Consider the following 20,571-nt stretch of genomic DNA (forward strand, 5'->3'; position numbering starts at 1 on the left):
TGATTTTTGACACAGGTACAATGTATCGTGTTTCCTTGGAAAACTTAAACTATTAAAGCAAAGAGCCTCGAAACAAGGCAAAATGGAGAGAATAAAGGAAAGATAACTTAGTCTGACACACTATGAGTCAGTGTTAGTTTGAGTCACCACCATAAACAAAAACAACGTCAGATCACTTTAAGGAATACGTACACAACATAACTATGTTAATTCACTTCATGCCAACCTCATTCCTAGGGTTGCTCTATTTTTTCCCAGTATGCCTTGCTTGCTCATAACTGTTGGAATTGGTCATTTAAATGTACCAGAATCTAGAATAAGGCCGGTGGCCGATCAACCTACTGTATGGGTACGCTCAAGTATGGTATTGGTAATTTCGCAAAAACATGTATCAAGTCAAAGAGCAACTGGTTCCTTCTCATTCTTCTTTGAACATTGCAGTTTAGGTGATCGTATAAAAACAAGGTTTATTTGAAATGGAATCCGCCAGAATACTTGCATTTTGACACCCGAGTCCTATACGTACTACATGTATGTTTGCAGCATGGTTGGGTATTTCACTTGTTGTCAAGGCTGTTTATACATGTAACTAATATAGGGATCTTGTACTTTGAAATAAAATTGTGGAATTCAAAATAGAAACTAATTAGCATTAGATGCTGGCTACACTTTACTGAAAGGTCACTTGTACTTTATAAAAGCTGTAAGCGTTGGTAAAGTATCTTCACTTTAGGTACACGTACATGTATGATGTCACAATGACCACCTGGCTAGCAGTTTGGTAATTGTTAAAACCTACTAATCAATTACTAATGCACATCATTAGTTGGAGCTCCAAGGCCATCTACTTTACACAATGTATTATTATTTTAAAAAGCCGTGTCCGAAAAAGGCGCTTTCGGCTACAGCTTTGGCTAGATCAGCGTGTCTGCCATTGTTGAAGAATAGGCAGATTCGCGCAATCTAGCCGTAGCTGTAGCCAAAGTTGTCGTTTCGGACACGGCTTTACATGTACCTTGTACATGTAGGCAAGATGGTCAAAAGCATTGGTTACAGGTAATACAGGGAACGCGACAAAATGGCAACCTTATGGTGATAAGGTGAAGCAATTTTTATCTCCCATTCAAATAAATTATTTAGTCAAAATAGTCTGGCCCTTTTTTGTATTGTATATATATAGATGTCACTGGGAACCAGACAAAATGGCAACCAGAAAACAACATAAGAAATGTATAAAGAGTACAATTTTAACAAAAGGCCTAATACCCCACAAGTATTTCATGTAACTCAGTTGTCTAAGCACCAGGACCATCACTCCAGCCCTCTAAGAGCTCAATTTAGAAACTCTTTTGTTCTCAGCCCACCTTGAACGCAGGGCTTTCACGACAGTGAGTAAATTCATCCCATCTGATATATTGGATGATCTCATCCATGAATCTACTGCACAATGGCGAGGCTACAAACAGTAATTATTCACCATCGGTACTATCTAATGCCGTACCGCAGGACTAAGCCTCATTGTTCACAGATCAACTGGTTCCCGTTCACTACATGTACAGCAGGCAAATTAACAACAAAAAACGTGTCACAGCATCTCAGCCCGCTTCCTTTTTAGAGGTCACCTCCTTGTGAAATAATTAAATTTTGTAAAATAGCCCAGCCGCGATTGTCTTTAAAAATGTGTCGGCCGGCCATTTGAAAAAAGAAAACTCCTCCTTCCTGTTTTCCAAAAAAGGCTGGACACTAAACATGTTTTTATTTGTATTTTGCCTTAGGTTATTCAGCTTTAAGAATGTAATATCCTTTAATCCTTGTTGAAGGCCAAATTAATAATAATAAAAAATAATATCATTCATGATTCATTAGATTTATGGACGAGTGCATTGTCATCCACATCATTGTTATCATTGTTGTTCACTTTGGAACTGAAGGACAAAAAAATCCATCAACTTAGGCAGTCATACTTTCAAATAAACACCGCCTCTCTTCATTGATGTTCATTGTTGAAATACAAACAGCAAGTTTTCAAATAATTTCAAGACTAAAAACTTAGCGTACAATAGACCTGTATCATGCTGCCATCATCTTGGTCATGTTCCTTGTATCAACAACCAGCAAACACTATGTACAAAAAGGGAACCACACTGTCTCTCCTTCCAGCCTCGGTTTGGTTTCATTATAAGTTGAATAGGAGACAATCAAGATGGCCGCCCCATAATAAAGGTTCAAACCAACTTGACGATCGTTCACAATAGATAGCCAGGTCAAACCTTTTCACACAAGTGCACAATGTGTAATCATCCATAAATTACGTGTACATTATAGGCTTACATTTGTTGTACACGAATTCAGACAAGAATCAGGTGAATCTTTGCAAATCATGGTTTATGAGGTATGATTGAGGTGTATCATATTGCATTTAATAACCAATAATAACAAACATTCACAGCAACTCTACATAAATTGTGATATTTTGTATTTTGTTTACGTTAGACTACGAGTCATGACCCCTTAATGGCCACTCAAGGCATACAAACATCGACTGCAATACAAACACAATACCTAAGCCATACAACCTTTAACAAAACACACCACCTTGACTTACATAGTTCCTGTACAGAACACACAATGGCGATAACAGTAGGCTACCTCAGATACATGTAAGGCTATTGTCGATGATTTCGTAAATGCCACAATCACGGATAAACGACGTACCCCAACAATCTCCCGTTTCTCCAAAATCTCACAGAATGTCTGATCGCGCACACACGCTTCCCACAGTCTTACTCTTATTTAATACTTCCTCTGGTTCAACGGATGCAGATTTTGACTAAAAGCGAGCATTATGATGAACCGGTCTGCGCTAGATGTCACCGAGACTAAAACGTTAACCTTGGCACGCATTAAGGTGGAGAGACAACCCGGCACCACACAGGAGAATATTTACACCGTAATTACAGCTACATATATCAACTAATATAAAAGCTTTCATGATTTGCTACGAGGGTTGGATTGGAGGACTGACTAAGTTCGTCTGTCAGTAGTGACGACTCAATGTCAGCGATTACAGCCAGACGGTGTTGATGTAAAAGAAAAATTATTTAGGTGTGCTGTCTGTGGCTGTGGCAACAGTCAATAGCAGCTTGGGAAATGTGCCAGATATCAAATTGATTCTCCACAGAAAGTTATTAAAAATTTATAAGATTTCTTCTGTAATTGTTTCTCTTTCTTTTTGTTGTTGTTGATTTATTGATTGGATCATGAAAATTACAATTATGCCGAGGTTATTACTTTTCTGCCCAAAGTTACAATACACTGAGACACAAATGTCACTAGGTAAGTGCTGTACAGCCACAAGAATGAAAAGTAATAAAAATTAACCCTACATGTGTACTAAAAGCTGAATTTGTACGTATCCTAACAAACACTATGCACAAACCAAGCATTTTGTGTGCTTGTGCACAGTCAGGCATATCATTTGCAGTAGTCCCCTGGTTAGGTACATGTCATGGTGTTGGAATGTGTTGTATTCAATATAAAACTATTGGGTTGAGGTTAATATTATGTGTCAATCAACAAACAATCTACCTCTGTCCATGTCTTCTGTCGTTCCAACTGCCATGTATACAGTTTTTGCCAATTTTTTCCCCTCAAACTTGAGTCATAACTGCAGGCATGTAAGCTTGGTTTTTAAGGGGCAAGGGCACCAAGGCATTTTCTTCTTGGTTAAGGCCAACCCTATGAGGAAATTGTGAATTTCTACTCAGCATTTCAAGGGCAACAAGGCAATAACCAAGGGGGCATGGGGACAATCGCCTTCATTGCCTCTGTTAAATATCAGGCCTGGCAACTGACACATTTTGTGGAGCACTGTGCAGCATGAATGTTAGATAGGACTTGTATTGACTTCTCATGACACGTTTGGCCTTGCCCCTAGATAAAAGAATGAAATTACAGACCTTGGGTATGTATGGTGGGCGTATCAAACATAAGCAAAGAAACAATTAAATAGATATGAGGGTTACATATTACCACAAACAACTATCAATGAATGATTGATGGCGCTGTCTAATTCAGTGATACTCCAAGACGATTGATTTTTAAAAAAACCATGAAACCATAAAATTATGTTCAGACTCGAGAATCTGAAAAAAAATTCTCAGTCTAACTACTTCATTTTAATTACTGACTCAATAGTCATGTTGGTTCCTGAGCAAATTATATTCAGTCAGTACAACGAGGGGTCCAGGCAATTCAACAGAATTTAAGAGTACATGAAACTGTTCGTATGCCTTACATGTTTCTAATCCTTAAACATGTTAAAAGAAGCAATGTATACAGACTTTGACAACTTTGAGTACAGACCAATGTAGATGGAAACACTCAATTTTAAATTTGACTTTCTTAAAGGTACTGGACACTATTGGTAATCACTCAAAATAGATGTTAGTATAAAAACTTATTTGCTTATGAGCAATGGAGAGTTGTTGATGGCAAAAAACATTGTGAGATACGGCTCTCGTTGTAACATAGTTTTTGAGAAAGTGGTTTTTTCTCAATAAAGTATTTGAATTTGATTTCGAGACCTCAGAATTAGACTTTAAGGTCTTGAAATCAAGCACCTGAAAGCACGCAACTTTGTGGGACAAGGGTGTTTTATCTTCCATTACACCAAGTGAGAAGACTTAGTCTTTGACAATTACCAAAGGTGTCTAGTATCTTTAAGATGTTGAGGGTTTGCTTAACACTACAGGAGGATTATGAGAAGACTGGTCTATTACCAAGAATGTCCAGTGTCTTTAAAGCTCCAACTACAAAACAAATCTCAGACATAGGCCGAAAACAAAGGAAGTCTCACCATATCTGCACAGCTTCGGGACACAGATTACACAACCTGTCAGTAGGCCTACATACACGTAGATCGTGTAAGACCTTTTCTTTGGATACAATTCTTTAATCTTACGTGTTGTGTTTTATTTCCTCATTTTATAACGATAGTTCATGGGGTTGTCCTAGGATGTTAAAGCACTAGCACTTTATTCAGCACTTCCTTGCCTTGTTCCTGTCATTGGAGTCATGGAAACAAAGCCTGAGCTATATAAACAAAGCGTGGCTAGCGCTGATCACTGAATCAGTATCACTGAATCAACTTTCATTATTAGAGCAGACGATAGTGCTTTTAAAGACTCTGTTACTTAACTTGACAAAAATGAGCTGGGAACAAGAACACAATTTCATAAAGCTGTTGTAATTAGCAGAAATCCCTTGCTAAGCAAGAAATGAGTGGGATGCCAGCCACACCAATGGTAAATGTACAGTATTTTGGCTGGTATCGTAGTTTTGCCCAAAAAGAGTTTTCTGTGCTTTTTAAAAACAAACATAAAATAGAAATGACAACTAAATATTCCGATAGGGGAGTGTAGTATACATGCATTAACAATCAAGAGAAAACAAAAAAGTTAAGTGCTCAAATTTGTAGTGAAGTTTCTATTCATTTTAATGTGTACAACCTCAATCCAAAACCAAATGACTGTTGTTTACTTTTGAAGTTTCAAAAAAGACAAAAGTTATCATTTTGTATCCTTCAACTGGTATTATTAAAAATATTTATTGGCTATTCCATCTGTCCAACCATGGTACAACCAACCCTACAGACTTAACTTTTTTGTTTTACTTGACTTTTGAGAATATTAATTTTTTTTTTCCGCAAATTTTTACAAAAGGAATATCTGGAGTATCTCATTCAGGTCAGTTAATAATTTTGTTATTTCGTAGCAAATGAAAAGTTGTTGGCTGAACAAGGAACTTTTCCCACCGGCTGACCCTCCATTATCAGACGACATGGTTGACCGAAAACTGGACATGTTGGAAATACCGATGCAATTTATCATCATACGTACACACGTCCCACACGACACAGAAACCACAACTTTATCAAAACAACACAAAATCATGAATATGTTTTCAACAAAATGCCTCCGAATACCTTCATCATTTTCAATTTACAAATCATTTTCGGTATCTTCAAAGGATTATTTACAAAGTTAGACATTAACTAATGGCATTCCAGGTTCAAGGGGGTTAAATTTACCTTCTTTTGGTTGAAAAGGTCCATCTTCTACTCCTGTGTTTTCCGCCATCTTGATGACATCATGCTGAAGACGTCAACTAGACCCCATAAGTTCTTCACTATTTATCCAGCGCATGTGGACGTCCGTGTGTGTGCGTGAGAGTGGACGAGTTGTATACCGCCCTCATCGCGGGTGTGTTTTCCCGTTCCCCTGCCTGTGAGGGGAGGATCGCGATATGGCACTTCTTTTTTTAAGACAACTTTCGGGGAAGATCGGGGAGAGGATAAAAATATAGGCTGTATTCTTTTGATTGCGGTAACAACGAACGAGGAAAACAGTTTCACCTAAACAGGGCTTTAAAAAAAGTTATGGGCTACGCGTAAGGCCGGGGGCTGGGCTTGGGTCCACAGAGGAGGAGGGGAGGATTGCCATTAATTTGCGACTAATTGGAGTCTTTATTTTAATTTTGTAACAAACATGTGATTGTTTGTGACAACATTGAAAAGAGACTAATGAATGAAAAGGGATTAACAAGCAAGGGAATACTCCACCTGGTACCCCCCCCCCACGCCCCCACCCAGCCCAACCCACTCCATTGACAAAAAAAAATGTGTATGTGAACCCGGCCCAATGCCAACAAGACCCCCCCCCCCAAAAAAAAAAAAAAAAAAAAACCCACTTCAATGATTAAAAAAAATACGAGTGTGTGAACCCATGTCCAACCTGGCCCAATTCCACAAGAACCCCCCCCCCCCAACCCCACTTCAAATAATGAGTGTGTGTGAACCCGACCCTGCCCAAGCTGGCCAAATTCCAACAAGGACCCCCCCCCCCCAACCCATATCAATGATTAAAATAGAATACGAGAGGATGTGAACCCGGCCCAAGCTGGCCAAATTCAATAAGAACCCCCCCCCAACCCATTTCAATGATAAAAACAAAATTAATAAGTGTGTGTGAACCCGGCCCAATTCCATCAAGAAAACGCGCCCCCTTCTAACCAACACTAAAGTTGTTCACGTCGTGTACTGCTCAACCAATGTATAATGGTCAGTAGACAATAGCGTCACGCGTCTTAAAAATAAGAAAAGACTTACTCAAGTTTATTGTCCACCATAATAGGGTTAGGAAGTGTTAGGACTTGTTAGGAGAAGTTTAGAAATGAATAGATTCTAAGAACTAAGGCCATCTAACACCTAGGCCTTGTGGCCCAATGGATAAGGCATCTGACTACGAATCAGGGGATTCCAGGTTCGAGTCCTGGCAAGGTCGAAATGGTGTTATTTTTTATTTTTTATTTTTTTTATTTTTCGAAGAGCTAGCACGGGCTTTTCAAAAAATAATTAATTGAGTCTCAGAAGCTATTTAAGACAACAGATATAAGCTTCTTTTCTTAACAACAGCGCCCTCTTGTGGTCGCATATAACTTCACTTCCTGTTTTGGATTTCTGAAAACAGGTGGTGTTTGTTTTGTTTTCTTCCGCTCTACTCAAGCTCAAAAAGACGTAATTTCTCCTGAAATCTAGTTACAGTTTGCTCGTGAAATGTCATTTGACATCCACGTTCTCCTAGAACTATGAGAGGTTCGTTCTGCCATCGTACGACAGCGGAAGGAACCTCAGTTCTGGATACTCGTAGAACTATAGTATGAATGGTGAGGTTTCGTTCCGCTATCGTCTCGCTCGTTTCGTAGACGATAGCGGAACGAAACCTCTCACTTTTTACTCCATAGTTCTAGGAGTAAGTTCTGGACCTCCATGGTTCTAGAGGAGTACTACGGGACGTAATGGTACCATGCATGTACGGCCATGTACAACAGTCGCGGTGGCAGTATTTTGACACTTCGGCGCAGTCTTTCTTAAAAACATATTTTTTAAAGAAACTACATCCAATTAATTTGTTTCTGAACTGGTCATTGTTTTCCCAGAAAATAAAATAATGGACTGAAAAGACAAAAGTTTAATAAAGGCACTGGACACCTTTCTGATTGGTATTTTACAAAGACCAGTCTTCTCACATGCATGACAGTGGATTGGAGTATCACAACTAATTAGTAATTTTATGCATAAAACAACAAACTTGTGAAAATTTGAACTCAATTGGCCAACAGGTTGCGAGAGAATAATAATAGAAGAAATAAACACTGTTTCCCATCAGAATAATTCAATTCAAGTATTTTAGTGAGAAATTGATACTGCTTTCTCAAAAACTCTTAACTTTAGAGGGAGAAGTTTCTCACAATGCTTTGTATTATTATACTATCAACAGCTCAGCTCTCCATTGCTTGTTACCATAAAAGTCTTTATGCAAACAATTCTTATGAGTAATTACCAATAGTGTCTAGTGCCTTCAAAAGTATGGATTACTGCTACTACTAGGCCCCTACTCCTAGAACTACGAGGTTTGTTCCGCTACAGTTCTAGGAGTAGATTACTACCATGACTACAATTACACACAGTTATCATCAGCTATTTCTACTGATATTAAATCACATTTTGTTCTACCCTGTGCTCTCACACTGCTTCACAGCACGATTGTGTGCGTGCGTGATTAAATAAGTATTTTCGATATATTTTTATAATCCAAGTTTACCCAAAACAAGGCTAAAAGCCACTTTTGGTAAGGGGCTTTAAGAAGAAAATTCTTCTATACATAATACAGGATTAACATAATTTTACTCTTAGTTTTCATGCATTGCTTTTTTAATCTCCACTTAAAAACTAACTGTCCATCCAGATTTTGTGCCCTCAAAAGTTGTATCGAATTGCCACTTGTATGCTGTAGACCGTGTTTATCATGTTGCCCTTTCTCGGTTATTACACATATAAATACTGTTTCTGACGCAACAAGGGATCAAATAAATTGCACCAACGTTAAATGGTCTGTATTGCAAAAATAATGGCAATAAAAACATGTGAAAATTTGGGCTCAATCAGTCATTGAAGTTGCAGAAAATAACAAAGGAGAAAACACTGTTGCATAGAATTGTGTAATTTCAGATGCCTCGGACCTGAAGTCTTTCTAAGAATCAAATTTGTAAGTAAATATTACCTCCATTTAAACTATAGGCCTATACTTCAAAGAGGGGCGTTGCTAACAATGTTTTGACGCTCACCAGTGTTTTTTTACCAAGTACGTAACTTTTTATGGTCATTGATATTTGGAATAATTACCAAAGGTGAACCTCCCCTTTAAACAAAACACAGTTCAACTGAGTCTAATAACCGGCTTATTGACATCTTAAAGTTTTGTCAAAAGACAATTCTTTCGGTAATAAGATAAACATTCAATATATTAATCTTAAGTATTCGTCCTTATAATAAAGCGAATAAAGACGAATCAAAGACGAATAAAGACGAAATCATTCGTCTCTTAAATATTCGTTCCCACAATATCTTTTTGCCAAATGAGAAGCAACACAAATCCCTTTTTGAAACCATAATTTTGAAGCTATTATTTCTCAATACATAGAACACTGTGAACTTTTACCAACTAGAATTAAAGCAAGGTATAACTTTGGAACACGTTGCCTTGGATCGGACGAGTTGGTCTATAAACCGTTTGATATAAAATGTATGGTTAGAAAGATCTTGTATAAGTAGAATACAATGATCTACACAGATATGCCTCAAAATTGCGTGGTTTTCATTTTACCTCGTCGACTAAACATGGTCGGCCATTTATGGGAGTCAAATTTTTGACTCCAATAAATGGCTGACAGGTTTGTTCGGAAAGTAAAAGGAAAACAATGCAGTTTCGAAGTAAATTTGTGTAGATCATTATATTTTTTTAAAATTAACCATCTAACCACAATGCATTTCATAACAAACGGTTTCAAATGCTTTTCAACAACCAACTCGTCCGATCCAAGGCAACATGTTTCTTTAAGACATCACCGAATTCATCTGCGAAAGGGGGTTACACTGTTTCAGTCCAAGAGAACATGTAGATAACAACGTGCCCCTGATGACAGTAGATTTGGCTCAACAGCCCAAATCAGTTAAGCCAGGCCTGATACTTCACGAAGCAACAAAGACGGTTGCGGTGCCCTCATATGGTGCCCTTTACCAAGGATAAAATGCCTTTGTGCCCCTTGCCTTTCAAACGAAGCAATAAGGGCTGGTTAAGCTAGCCCTCACCTTGAAATGGCAGTCCTGGCATGGTGATGTCGGGCGATTTCTTAAGAAAAGTTCCTGATTTATTTTGCACTTGCGTTGGTTGAAACTAGTTTAACTTTGGCCCGCCGCTCCTATTATTATTGTGCATTCTTGTCTTTAAATCTGTACATAGGCATCGTCTTCGTCAATGATCGACATTATTCTCTTGACTCTCTGCTTTACTCGTCTTCAGGGGGAGCTCGAATTTCCTCCAGGAGCAAGCCTCCCCTTTCTTTAGTTTGATTTCACATTTGCTTCCAAGCATTGTCATGGAGCTCTTGGTCGGGTCTATCACCTACATAGACAAGGAGAAAAAGAACAAAACTGAAAATCTGGATTTTTTTCTTTGATGTGTGTACTGACTTTAAAGGTACACGTTGCCTTGGATCGGTCGAGTTGGTCTTTGAAAAGCGGTTTGTAACCGTTTGTTATAAAATGCATATCGGTAGAAAGATGTTGTAAAAGTAGAACACAATGGTCTACGCAAATATGCCTCGAAATTGCATGGTTTTCTTTTTACTTCATCGACTAACCGGCCGACCATGATAGTTCACGACGTAAAAGGAAAACTGCAATTTTGAGTGATACCTGTGTGGATCATTATATTCTACTTTTACAACATCTTTCTAACCAATGCATTTCATAACAAACGATTTCAAACGATTTTTATAGACCAACTCGCCCAATCCAAGGCAACGTGTTCCTTTAAGTAGTAGTCCCAGCAAACTATCACGGTCGGCCATTTATGGGAGTCAAATTTTTGACTCCCATAAATGGCCGACCGTGTTAGTCGACAGGGTAAAAAGAAAACCGTGCAATTTCGAGGCAAGTTTGTGTGGATCATTGTATTCTACTTTTACATCTTTCTAACCATATGCATTTTATAACAAACGGTCACAAAACGGTTTTCAAAGACCAACTCGTCCGATCCAAGGCAATGTATTCCTTTAAAGGCAGAGTCAAGCTAAGGCCATCTCCCCTACTAGTTTGATATACAATACAAGGTTTTGGGGATAAACATTTAAAAACTCACTACAGCGGGATTCGAATTAACAAACCTCCAATTAAAAGTGTTGGCACTCTATAAACTGAGCTATCTAGCTCCATGTTGGCGGTCTCCTATCAAATGAAATCGTCTTCTATCACAAATCACTGTGCTCGATACAATTCTGTAGAGCTATAATACAATAAATTCAAGAGCTAATCAAACATATCTCTCTTCTGGATAGACTGTTCATATAAATATATTTTAACAAATGTTCCGGGTGTAAACAAAAGCAGGTTTTACACAACTTCTTTATGTTTGTCCAAACAAAATTTGTACAAACACAGAGTATGATGTAAACTTGTTATTTAAAGGCAGTGGACACTATTGGTAATTACTCAAAATAGTTATTAGCATAAAACCTTTCTTGATTACAAGTAATGGGGAGAGGTTGATAATATAAAAAACTGTGAGAAACAGCTCCCTCTGAAGTGACGTAGTTTTCGAGAAAAGAAGTAATTTTCCACGAATTTGATTTCGAGACCTCAGATTTGGAATTTGAGGTCTCGAAATCAAGCATCTGAAAGCATACAACTTCATGTGACAAGGGTGTTTTTTCTTTCATTATTATCTCACAACTTCGATGACCGATTGAGCTCCAATTTTTACAGGTTTGTTATTTCATGCATATGTTGAGATACACCAAATGAGAAGACTGGTCTTTGACAATTACCAATAGTGTCCACTGTCTGTAAGAAGGGCGTCTTACTTACCCCTTCCAGAAGGAAAGTTTTCTTGAATTTGTTCTTGCTCTGATTGAAGGTGATATCAACATTCAATAAGACTCGGTTTGTTTCTATGAACGAGACGTCTGGCTGGGAGAGTTTGCAATAGACGGAAAGCACGACGTGGGAGGTGGTCTGATGCCAATCGTACCTAGACATGATAGAAATATTTACGTATGTAACTGTGCCCAATTTCATAAACCTGTTTAGCAGAAAATTTCTTTGCTGAGCAAGAAATTAGCAGGGTACCAATCACAGCAATGGTAAACATACGGCAATTTGGCCGGTAACCAAATTTTACTAAGAAAGAGTTTTCTGTGCTCTGGGCCCTGGTCTCGGGACAAAATCCTCAAATGTTTGGCTCTGGCATAATTTCATAAAGCTGTTGGGCAGAAATTTCTGCTTCGCAAATTTCTTTGCTGAGCAAAAATTGAGTGGGGCATCAGCCTCAACAATGCCAACTTAAATTTTGGTTTGACTGGTAACCAAATACTATTCTGTGCTAAGCAAGTTTTTGTGCGCTTACATACAGGCTTTGTAAAATCGGCTGTGGTCGAGTAATCAGGGTCTCTTTTCTTAATTCCTGTAAGCACAAAAAATTGCTTAGCACAAACAAATTTGTTCAGCAAACAAATCACACCAACCTGCAATCGACTAGTTTCTTTGTGTCATCTTCTTTTACGAGCCATAAGTGGGCACCGGTTGTGCAACCTTCTTGCTCAAGGAAGTTGGTGAAATCTGAAGTCCGCCTCTCACAACAAGACCAGAACTTCATTCTACGAAAGATAAGTCGAACTTCTGAGTTATCTCAACAGTATGACGCAGTTCTTAAGAGTTAAACATCAATGAGAAAATTAACACCTATAAAATCGTTGCGGTTCTCGCTTAAAAAACATTGGATTCATATAGTTCCTGGGCGAGCTCAGTTGTCACAATTTGTAAGACATCTGCTCTAGCAATGCAAAGGTTGTGGGTTTGAATCCAACCTGAGTAACACGCCTGTTTTTAAAATTTGTACAGGACTTAAAAAGCGCTGCGCATCGGTGTAAGGGCGAAAACCAAATGATATGAATGAGAACCAAATCGTCTTCGACGTGTAACAAGCAGTGTTTCCTTGGGGGCTTTAAAAGAAAGTAACAAAACAAGAAAGAATGAAACCAACCCTTCATGGAACACTGCCTGGCCTGGGTGAAACTGGCACTTCTCATAATCCGACTGTTCTCCCATGTACGACTACATGTAGTGAACAAGAAATAGAAAAAGACTCAATTATTTTATAAAGGAGTATAAAAATAATAATAATAATAGCGTCTTATATAGCGCACTCCTCTGTCACACACACCTTTGCCAATGAGGGTGTACAGATCCCCATGAACACAATCAGATAAAGGGCAAGGGCACCAAGGCATTTTCTCCTTGGTAAAGGGCACCTCTATAAGGGTACCAAGGCAATGACCAGGAGGCATTGAGGCAACGCCTCCTCTTGAAGTATCGGGCCTGCATAATGTTAGTTGAGCTTCATACATGTATATATACAAAAAACAGTCTTTACATAGTACTTACCTTTTGACAGCCTCGATTCTTGCATTGTGTTCCCTCTGTGACTTCATTACTGACTTGTTCATCTTAGGAATAAAAATAACAGGTTTTACTGATTGTCTCTAACGGTCTCTTCAGACTATGGGCTGAGGTCCCACTGCAGCGTTAACGAAAACGATAACGATCACGACGCAAAGAGAATGCATTCTATTGGTTGAATTGCTCCACGCAGAATACGCACACTCTCATTCAACCAATAGAATGCATTATATTTGCGTTGTGATCGTTATCGTTTTCGATATCGCTGCATTGTGACTCGGCCTTAAGGAGTTCAAATTTACATAGTAACTTGTGACAAAGCTTGCTCGCAAAATGGCTTAATGAATTGGCATACAGTGGGGCTTTTATGATTATTATAAATCTTTGTGACTTCATACCAGGATTTTCTCATCTAGAGGTTGTTATAAATACAAAAAAGCTTGCTCCAAACCACCGATAGCAACTGTCTCTACAGACTGAGGAATTCAAATATACGGTGCAACTTTTGACAAAGCTAGCTCACAAAATGGCTTATTGAGTGACCTACAGGTAGGTTTTGTTCTTCAGAGAAGTGTCTTGTTCTTTAGAGAACTGTCTTGCGGTATATTCTACTACCGCGGATAAATTGACAGAGTAGAAAGTCTCCTGATGATGACTAGAGCAAGCTAGTCGAAATATTGAGACCAATTAAGAAGTCGCTCCGAAGTAGTGAAGGTAACAACGATCTACTAAAAGCTAAAGTAGTAGTCCCTGCCAGTTTTCTACCTTCCGCCCAGGTTGTAATTAAAAAGCAGGACAGTTCTTTTCAGAACTGAGAAGTCTCCCGAACAATCCGATAAATCTACTCCACGGTAGTAGAGTATAGAAAGACAGAACTCTACCTGGCAAGTAGATACACACATGGTGTTACCGAAAACCAAATTTATTTTGATACCTCACCATGCAATGCCTCAAATCCAATCTTTTTATTATAAATCTTTGTGACTTCTTACCATTTTGGTCCTGAGATGGGGTTATAGTAAGATTCTCTAATGCTGATTTTAGTGATGATCCAACAGTGACTGGTAACCGAACTACAGGATCAGATTCACTGTCGAAGATTAAGAATACCAACTAAAAAACTAGACATTGGTAAAATTACAAACACTAGATGTTTTGGGTTTTCAATGATACTATGCTTTACAAAGATGTAATAATAATAATAAAAGTCTTATAAAGCGCACCTACTAACAAGGTATTCAAGGCGCTTGAACAGACGGGTTTGTAAATCTTTACATGGTGCAATAGTGCTAAAGGAATAGGTATCACACTTTGGCTCAGCATACATTACAGGAAAAAATACTGAGCACTTTGACCTGCTCGTTGGGTGTAATTAGGCGCTCCTATGGGATGGGGGGGGGGGTGCCTCACTGTTGAGAACCTACTGCCCTGTTGCCCACCTTTAAACATTTTAAACATGCTTAAATGAATGATTCAATACATTTAAAGGAACACGTTGCCTTGGATCGGACGAGTTGGTCAAAACAAAAGCGTTTGTAACCATTTTTTATAAAATGCATATGGTTGGAAAGATGTTTTAAAAGTATAATACAATGATCCACACAAGTTTGCCTCGAAATTGCGTGGTTTTCCTTCTACTGTGCGAACTAACATGGTCGGCCATTTATGGGGGTCAAAATTTTGACCCCCATAAATGGCCGACGTGTTAGTCGACGATGTAAAAGGAAAACCACGCAATTTCGAGGCATGTTTGTGTGGATCATTGTATTCTACTTTTACAACATCTTTCTACCCATATGTATTTTATAAAAAACGGTTACAAACGCTTTTCAAAGACCAACTCGACCGATCCAAGGCAACGTGTTCCTTTAATACCCTCTACCCCCTATTCGGCCTTTGCGCCTGCTTGCCCCCCCCCCCCCTTCCGACTTCCGATTTAAAATGTGTGGTTACACTATATGCTGCTTTTCAAACTTGTCATACCCAAGCTTCACTTGTGTGTACCTTCATACACAAAGTGGGCTTGACTCTGTTTCTAATTGTCTCCAAAGAATTAAAGACACTGGACACTATTGGTATTTGTCAAACACCAGTCTTCTCACTTGGTGTATCTCAACTAATGCATAACACAACAAACCTGTGAAATGTTGAGCTCAATTGGTGGACGAAGCTGCAAGATAACTATGAAAGGAAAAAACACCCTTGTCACACGAAGTTGGGTGCTTTCAAATGCTTGACTTCGAGACCTCAAAATCTAATTCTGAGGTCTTGAAATCAAATTCGTGGACAGTTACTTCTTTCTCGAAAACTATGTCACTTCAAAGGGAGCCGTTTCTCACAATGTTTTATACTATCAACCTCTCCCCATTACTCATTACCAAGTAAGGTTTTATGCTTATAATTATTTTGAGTAATTACCAATAGTGTCCACTGCCTTTAAATACATAAATAAAACATAAAGTTGTGAAACTTTCTGAATCAATTAATACAAGAAAATGCTGACCATACCTTGGTCTTTTGGTGGGTGGCTCAATCGGCTGACGTTGCTTAGGTGGTTCAACATGAACCACGTCCTGTAAGTAGAGAAGATGAAAAAATCAAGGCCAGTAAATAAATAAAAATAATAATAATAATGCGTTTTTATAGTTCTACATACAGGATTTCAAAGTGCATGCAGTCCTCAGTCCAACAAAATCAAACAAAACGTGAAGTTGGATTTTGAAGGGAGGAGGATGGTTATAATAAATGGTTGGATAACCACAATTGAGAAGTAAATTTGAACACACAAATTTTCACCTGATTTGTTTTATTGGAGACCTGAGGTTTGGGTTTTTCTGCTGGTTTTTCATTGCTATGAAGTCCCTTGGTACAGCCCTGCAAGACAAAAGACAGCCATACATTTTCACCTTTAATTCATAACTTCCTTTTAACAAAATAATGTTTCTTGGTAAACCATAAGTTTCGTAAACACCTGTTAATTTTAACATAGACTTGTGGACAAGTCATGAATGTCATGATGTTGCAATACACTCAGTAGCATAAATTTTAGTTAAAAATTGCTTTGCTAAGCAAAAGGTGTCTAGATGCGTAGCATGGCCCCACTTTCATAGAGCTGCTTAACGGCTAATTTTGTGCTTACTGCCGACTTTCCATTTCACCGTAAGAGCACACGAAAACCAAGGGTATATAACCTTCCTGTGTTTACTAAATGTAAATGAAAGATATACATTTTGTAAGACTTCAAATCTATGGTGAAAGCACAAGCTGATGGCATCTTTTATTAACCGTGTCCTAATGTTGCATAAGTCAGTCTGATGTCTACTACAGTTTATGTCCACTCCGTTTGTTTGTCTGTTTTTTGTTTCATTGTTTTGTTTTGTTTTGTCTTTTGTATTTTTTTGCTTGTTCTTTATTGTTTACATAAGTCTATTTTTTGTTTAAGGCATTCCGTTTATAAGCTTTGGCTTCCTGGGTAATGCCTCCACGTATTAGTTTTATTGTATCTATTGTTTTGTTTTCTTATGAAGTGATAACCCTTTGTGGAAATAAATGTTCGTTGAATTGAATTGAATTGAATTGAATTGAATTTAATTTAATAATCCCTAATGAAATATTATGCTTAGGAATACTTTAAGCAAATTTTTCTGCTTTTAGTTCTTCATTTATAGTGCAGCCTTCCAATGATTGAAGATGTACGCATTGCATGTGTGCGCATGGGTTGGCTTGAGACAACAGGAATACTGTGTCAGGTGCAGTTAGAATTATGTAACGGTGCGAGTAAAAAGCTGGAGCTGAGATTACTTCAGCCGGGGGTCCCTTAGTATTAGCCCAAGACATAAGTGCTCGATATTGGATAGTGTTTTACGCTCAGTTGTAAAGCACGCCCTCTTACAGTATAATTTAACCAGCTTGACTGGCAAGCATCTCGCCAGACTAGTCTAGATCTCAAGCTCACAAGTCAAGTTGGTTAAATCATACTGTTAGAGGGCCCGCTTTGGTGCTTTGGCGCTTTACAACTGAGCGTAGTACACTATCAAGTATCAAGCACTTACGTATTGGGCCAAGACTGGGGAGTATTGGGCCAATTTACATGATTAAAGGCCAAATTCAAATAAAGTGATTTGTATTTTATGTTTTGAGGCTCCATACCCGCATATTTAGAAACTCAGTGAAATCCGTGGTTCTTTTTTTACAGCAGGACCAGCCCTTGTAGGCGTCATGAAAGACTGGCTCCCCAGGATGGTGTATACACGCCTCTGAAAAATAATCGACAAACAATTTATTATTGAATATTAAATAATATTATTAATAATTATTAACTTTAAGCCATTTCACAAAAACAAAGTGCAACAATAACTATGAGGTTCGGGTAGGTACGCACATGGCCAGCAAAAACAGAGTGCAACTTGCACACGGGCACACTGTTCGTTTTTCCTATGGCTGTTTGCTGCGTTTTCTGGACCCCTTGCCTTGTTAGGCCTTGGCCCTTGCCTTGCAATCGCATACATTTTGACTGCGAGTTCATTCAAATCAAAGAACACACAGTTTAAATAGGATAAATTTTGGTATGGCGCCACCACTTTTTCCCTCATTTTTACAAAAAGGGATATCTTATTGAGGTAAATTAGATACTATATTATTTCATATTGAATGAAAAAGTGGTGGCGCCATACGGAAACTTTTCCTTTACATAAAATAGAGCCTAATTTTGGCGAGATTCTAATTTAAAGACACTGGACACTACTGGTAATTGTTAAAACTTAACAAAACAGTCTTCTCACTTGGTATCCCAACATATGCATACAATAACAAACCTGTGAAAATTTTAACTCAATTGGTCGTCGAAGTTGCGAGACAATGAAAGAAAAAACAACCTTGTCACACGAAGTTGTGTTCTTTCAGATGCTACTTGATTTCCAGACCTTTATATTATTATATTTTTTTATTTAATTATTGACATCCAACAGCGGAAAGCCGCCACTTACAGGAATCGTTAAAAACTATGTAAAAATATAAATATAAATTTAAATATGAATATAAATATAACAATATATAAAATTAAAAATTACACAATATTGATAAAAACATTATTATAAGTAGACCTCAAAATCTAATTCTAAGGTCTCTAATCTAAATCAAATTCGTGGAAAATTACTTCTTTCTCGAAAACTACGTTACTTCAAATCAAATTCAAAGAGGAGCCGTTTTCTCACTTTTTGAGTTTTATCAACCTCTCCCCAATTAATAGTCAATACTCGTTTACCAAGTAAGGTTTTATGCTAATAATTATCTTGAGTAATTAATTAACAATATGAATAGTGTCCACTGCCTTTAAAAAAACCTGTAAGAATGTAAAAAGGGTAAAGCGATACCTGTGTACCTAGTATTTATTAATATTATTAGTAATAATAGCTATAGTAAATATAGTATTATTACAATTAGTAACCTACCTGGTCCATTTTCTGACGGGAGAAACTTCTTCCCACAACCTTTATTGTAGCAGTGTGTTTCGACTTCACCAGACGCCATTCCGAAATCAATGGTGACAACTCAACTCTTCAGCAGTAACTTATCTTCTATGTCTTTATTAATCGGAAAATTTGTGAGAGAATTTTCCAGAAATCGTAATTTAATACAACGATCGGAGCAGTTACTCGAATCGAAGGCCGCACGTCTGGTGTAATAGGGCGCCACCATTTGTTCAAGATAAATTAGTTTCTGGTATCAGTTAGACTTGCGGACAAGTCGTTATTGGTCTGCCGCCGCGCGGTGAGATGGGCAATCCTGGCGGTGAGGAGCGAGATCACTGCTCTTTGTTTTTTTAGGGGGGGGGGGGGGGGTGGTAATGATTTTTTGTTTGTAAACGGAAAAACGGATATTATTTTAAAGGAACACTTTGCCTTGGATCGGACGAGTTGGTCTATGAAAAGCGTTTGAAACCGTTTGTTATGAAATGCATATGGTTAGAAAGATGTTTTAAAAGTAGAATATAATGATCCACACAAGTATCACTAAAAATTGCACGGTTTTCATTTTACGTCGCAAACTTACACGGTCGGCCATTTATGGGAGTCAAAGTTTTGACTCCCATAAATGGCCGACCGTGTTTATCGGTGAGGTAAAACCAAAACCGTGCAATTTACAAAATGATATACTATACATAGACCTTTTCTAATTATGCAAGATAAACTAGCCTCTAATTGAAAACGCTGCATGCATAGACACACCATAGGACACACACCCCGTTTGACAATTCCTGCACTCAGCAGTAAGTCATTCATCATGTTTGATCAAGTTCAATCAGTCAATATGTCTGAGTGAAAACAAAAAACATGTTTAGCCTCCGGGTTAAAACAAAAAAGAGAGGGGCTTTTTATTTTTTATTTTCAAGATGGCCGCCGTTCTTTAAAAATAATTCAATTTGTTTATGTTTTTCTACTGTTCAAACTCACAATGCAAAATGAAACATGCTGTACACGACAGGATATTAACAAGAAATTATACTTTAAAAAAGGGAAGGAAGAGACAAACGGCTGGGCCATTTTTCAAAATTTATTTTCTTGGTGAGACTTTAAAGAAACACGTTGCCTTGGATCGGTCGAGTTGGTCTTTGAAAAGCGTCCTGTAACCGTTTGTTATAAACCGATATGGTTAGAAAGATGTTGTTAAAGCAGAATACAATGATCTACACAAGTATGCCTCGAAATTGCGTGGTTTTCGTTTTACCTCGTCGACAAACACGGTCGGCCATTTATGGGAGTCAAAACTTCGACTCCCATAAATGGCCGACTGTGTAAGTTTGCGACGTAAAATGAAAACCGTGCAATTTTTAGTGATACTTGTGTGGATCATTAATATTCTACTTTTAAAACATCTTTCTAACCATATGCATTTCATAGCAAACGGTTTTGGTTTTTACCCATAGGCCCTACACCGATGTGTGTTTAATACGGTTAGCCCTATATAGGACTCGCACAGACTGTAGCGCAATACGA

The 20,571-nt window shown here is 38.0% G+C and overlaps 2 protein-coding genes and 1 non-coding gene across 5 annotated transcripts in view; 1 reads left to right on the forward strand and 2 right to left on the reverse strand.

The window, feature by feature from the left end:
• The window catches only part of LOC139947011 (uncharacterized), a 67,778-nt gene extending 61,615 nt beyond the window's left edge, over window positions 1-6,163 (reverse strand). For both annotated transcript variants that reach the window (XM_071944825.1, XM_071944824.1), the window contains exon 1: window positions 6,092-6,163. In XM_071944825.1, the coding sequence (XP_071800926.1) occupies window positions 6,092-6,140 (49 nt within the window). In that variant the 5' untranslated portion in view covers window positions 6,141-6,163. The remainder of the gene's footprint in view (window positions 1-6,091) is intronic.
• Window positions 6,164-7,209: 1,046 nt separating this feature from the next.
• LOC139947230 (cysteine and histidine-rich domain-containing protein 1-like) lies at window positions 7,210-19,241 on the reverse strand. 2 transcript variants are annotated; one of them, XM_071945106.1, is made up of 10 exons: window positions 19,027-19,241; window positions 17,726-17,832; window positions 16,373-16,450; window positions 16,085-16,149; window positions 14,569-14,666; window positions 13,562-13,623; window positions 13,161-13,231; window positions 12,643-12,774; window positions 11,987-12,149; window positions 7,210-10,523 (listed from the first exon to the last, which is right to left on the reverse strand). In XM_071945106.1, exons 1-10 carry the CDS (start codon window positions 19,103-19,105, stop codon window positions 10,374-10,376), a joined length of 1,005 nt encoding a protein of 334 aa, XP_071801207.1. In that variant the 5' UTR covers window positions 19,106-19,241; the 3' UTR covers window positions 7,210-10,373. The 2 variants fall into 2 exon arrangements, with proteins under 2 accessions (XP_071801207.1, XP_071801208.1); XM_071945107.1 differs by lacking the exon at window positions 16,373-16,450.
• Trnar-acg (transfer RNA arginine (anticodon ACG)) lies at window positions 7,271-7,343 on the forward strand. The gene has a single exon. It is a non-coding gene; the product is annotated as a tRNA-Arg (tRNA).
• Window positions 19,242-20,571: the final 1,330 nt, after the last annotated feature.

The sequence above is a fragment of the Asterias amurensis genome, chromosome 14, assembly GCF_032118995.1.
Source record: "Asterias amurensis chromosome 14, ASM3211899v1".
In the NCBI taxonomy this organism is placed as follows: Eukaryota; Metazoa; Echinodermata; class Asteroidea; order Forcipulatida; family Asteriidae; genus Asterias; species Asterias amurensis.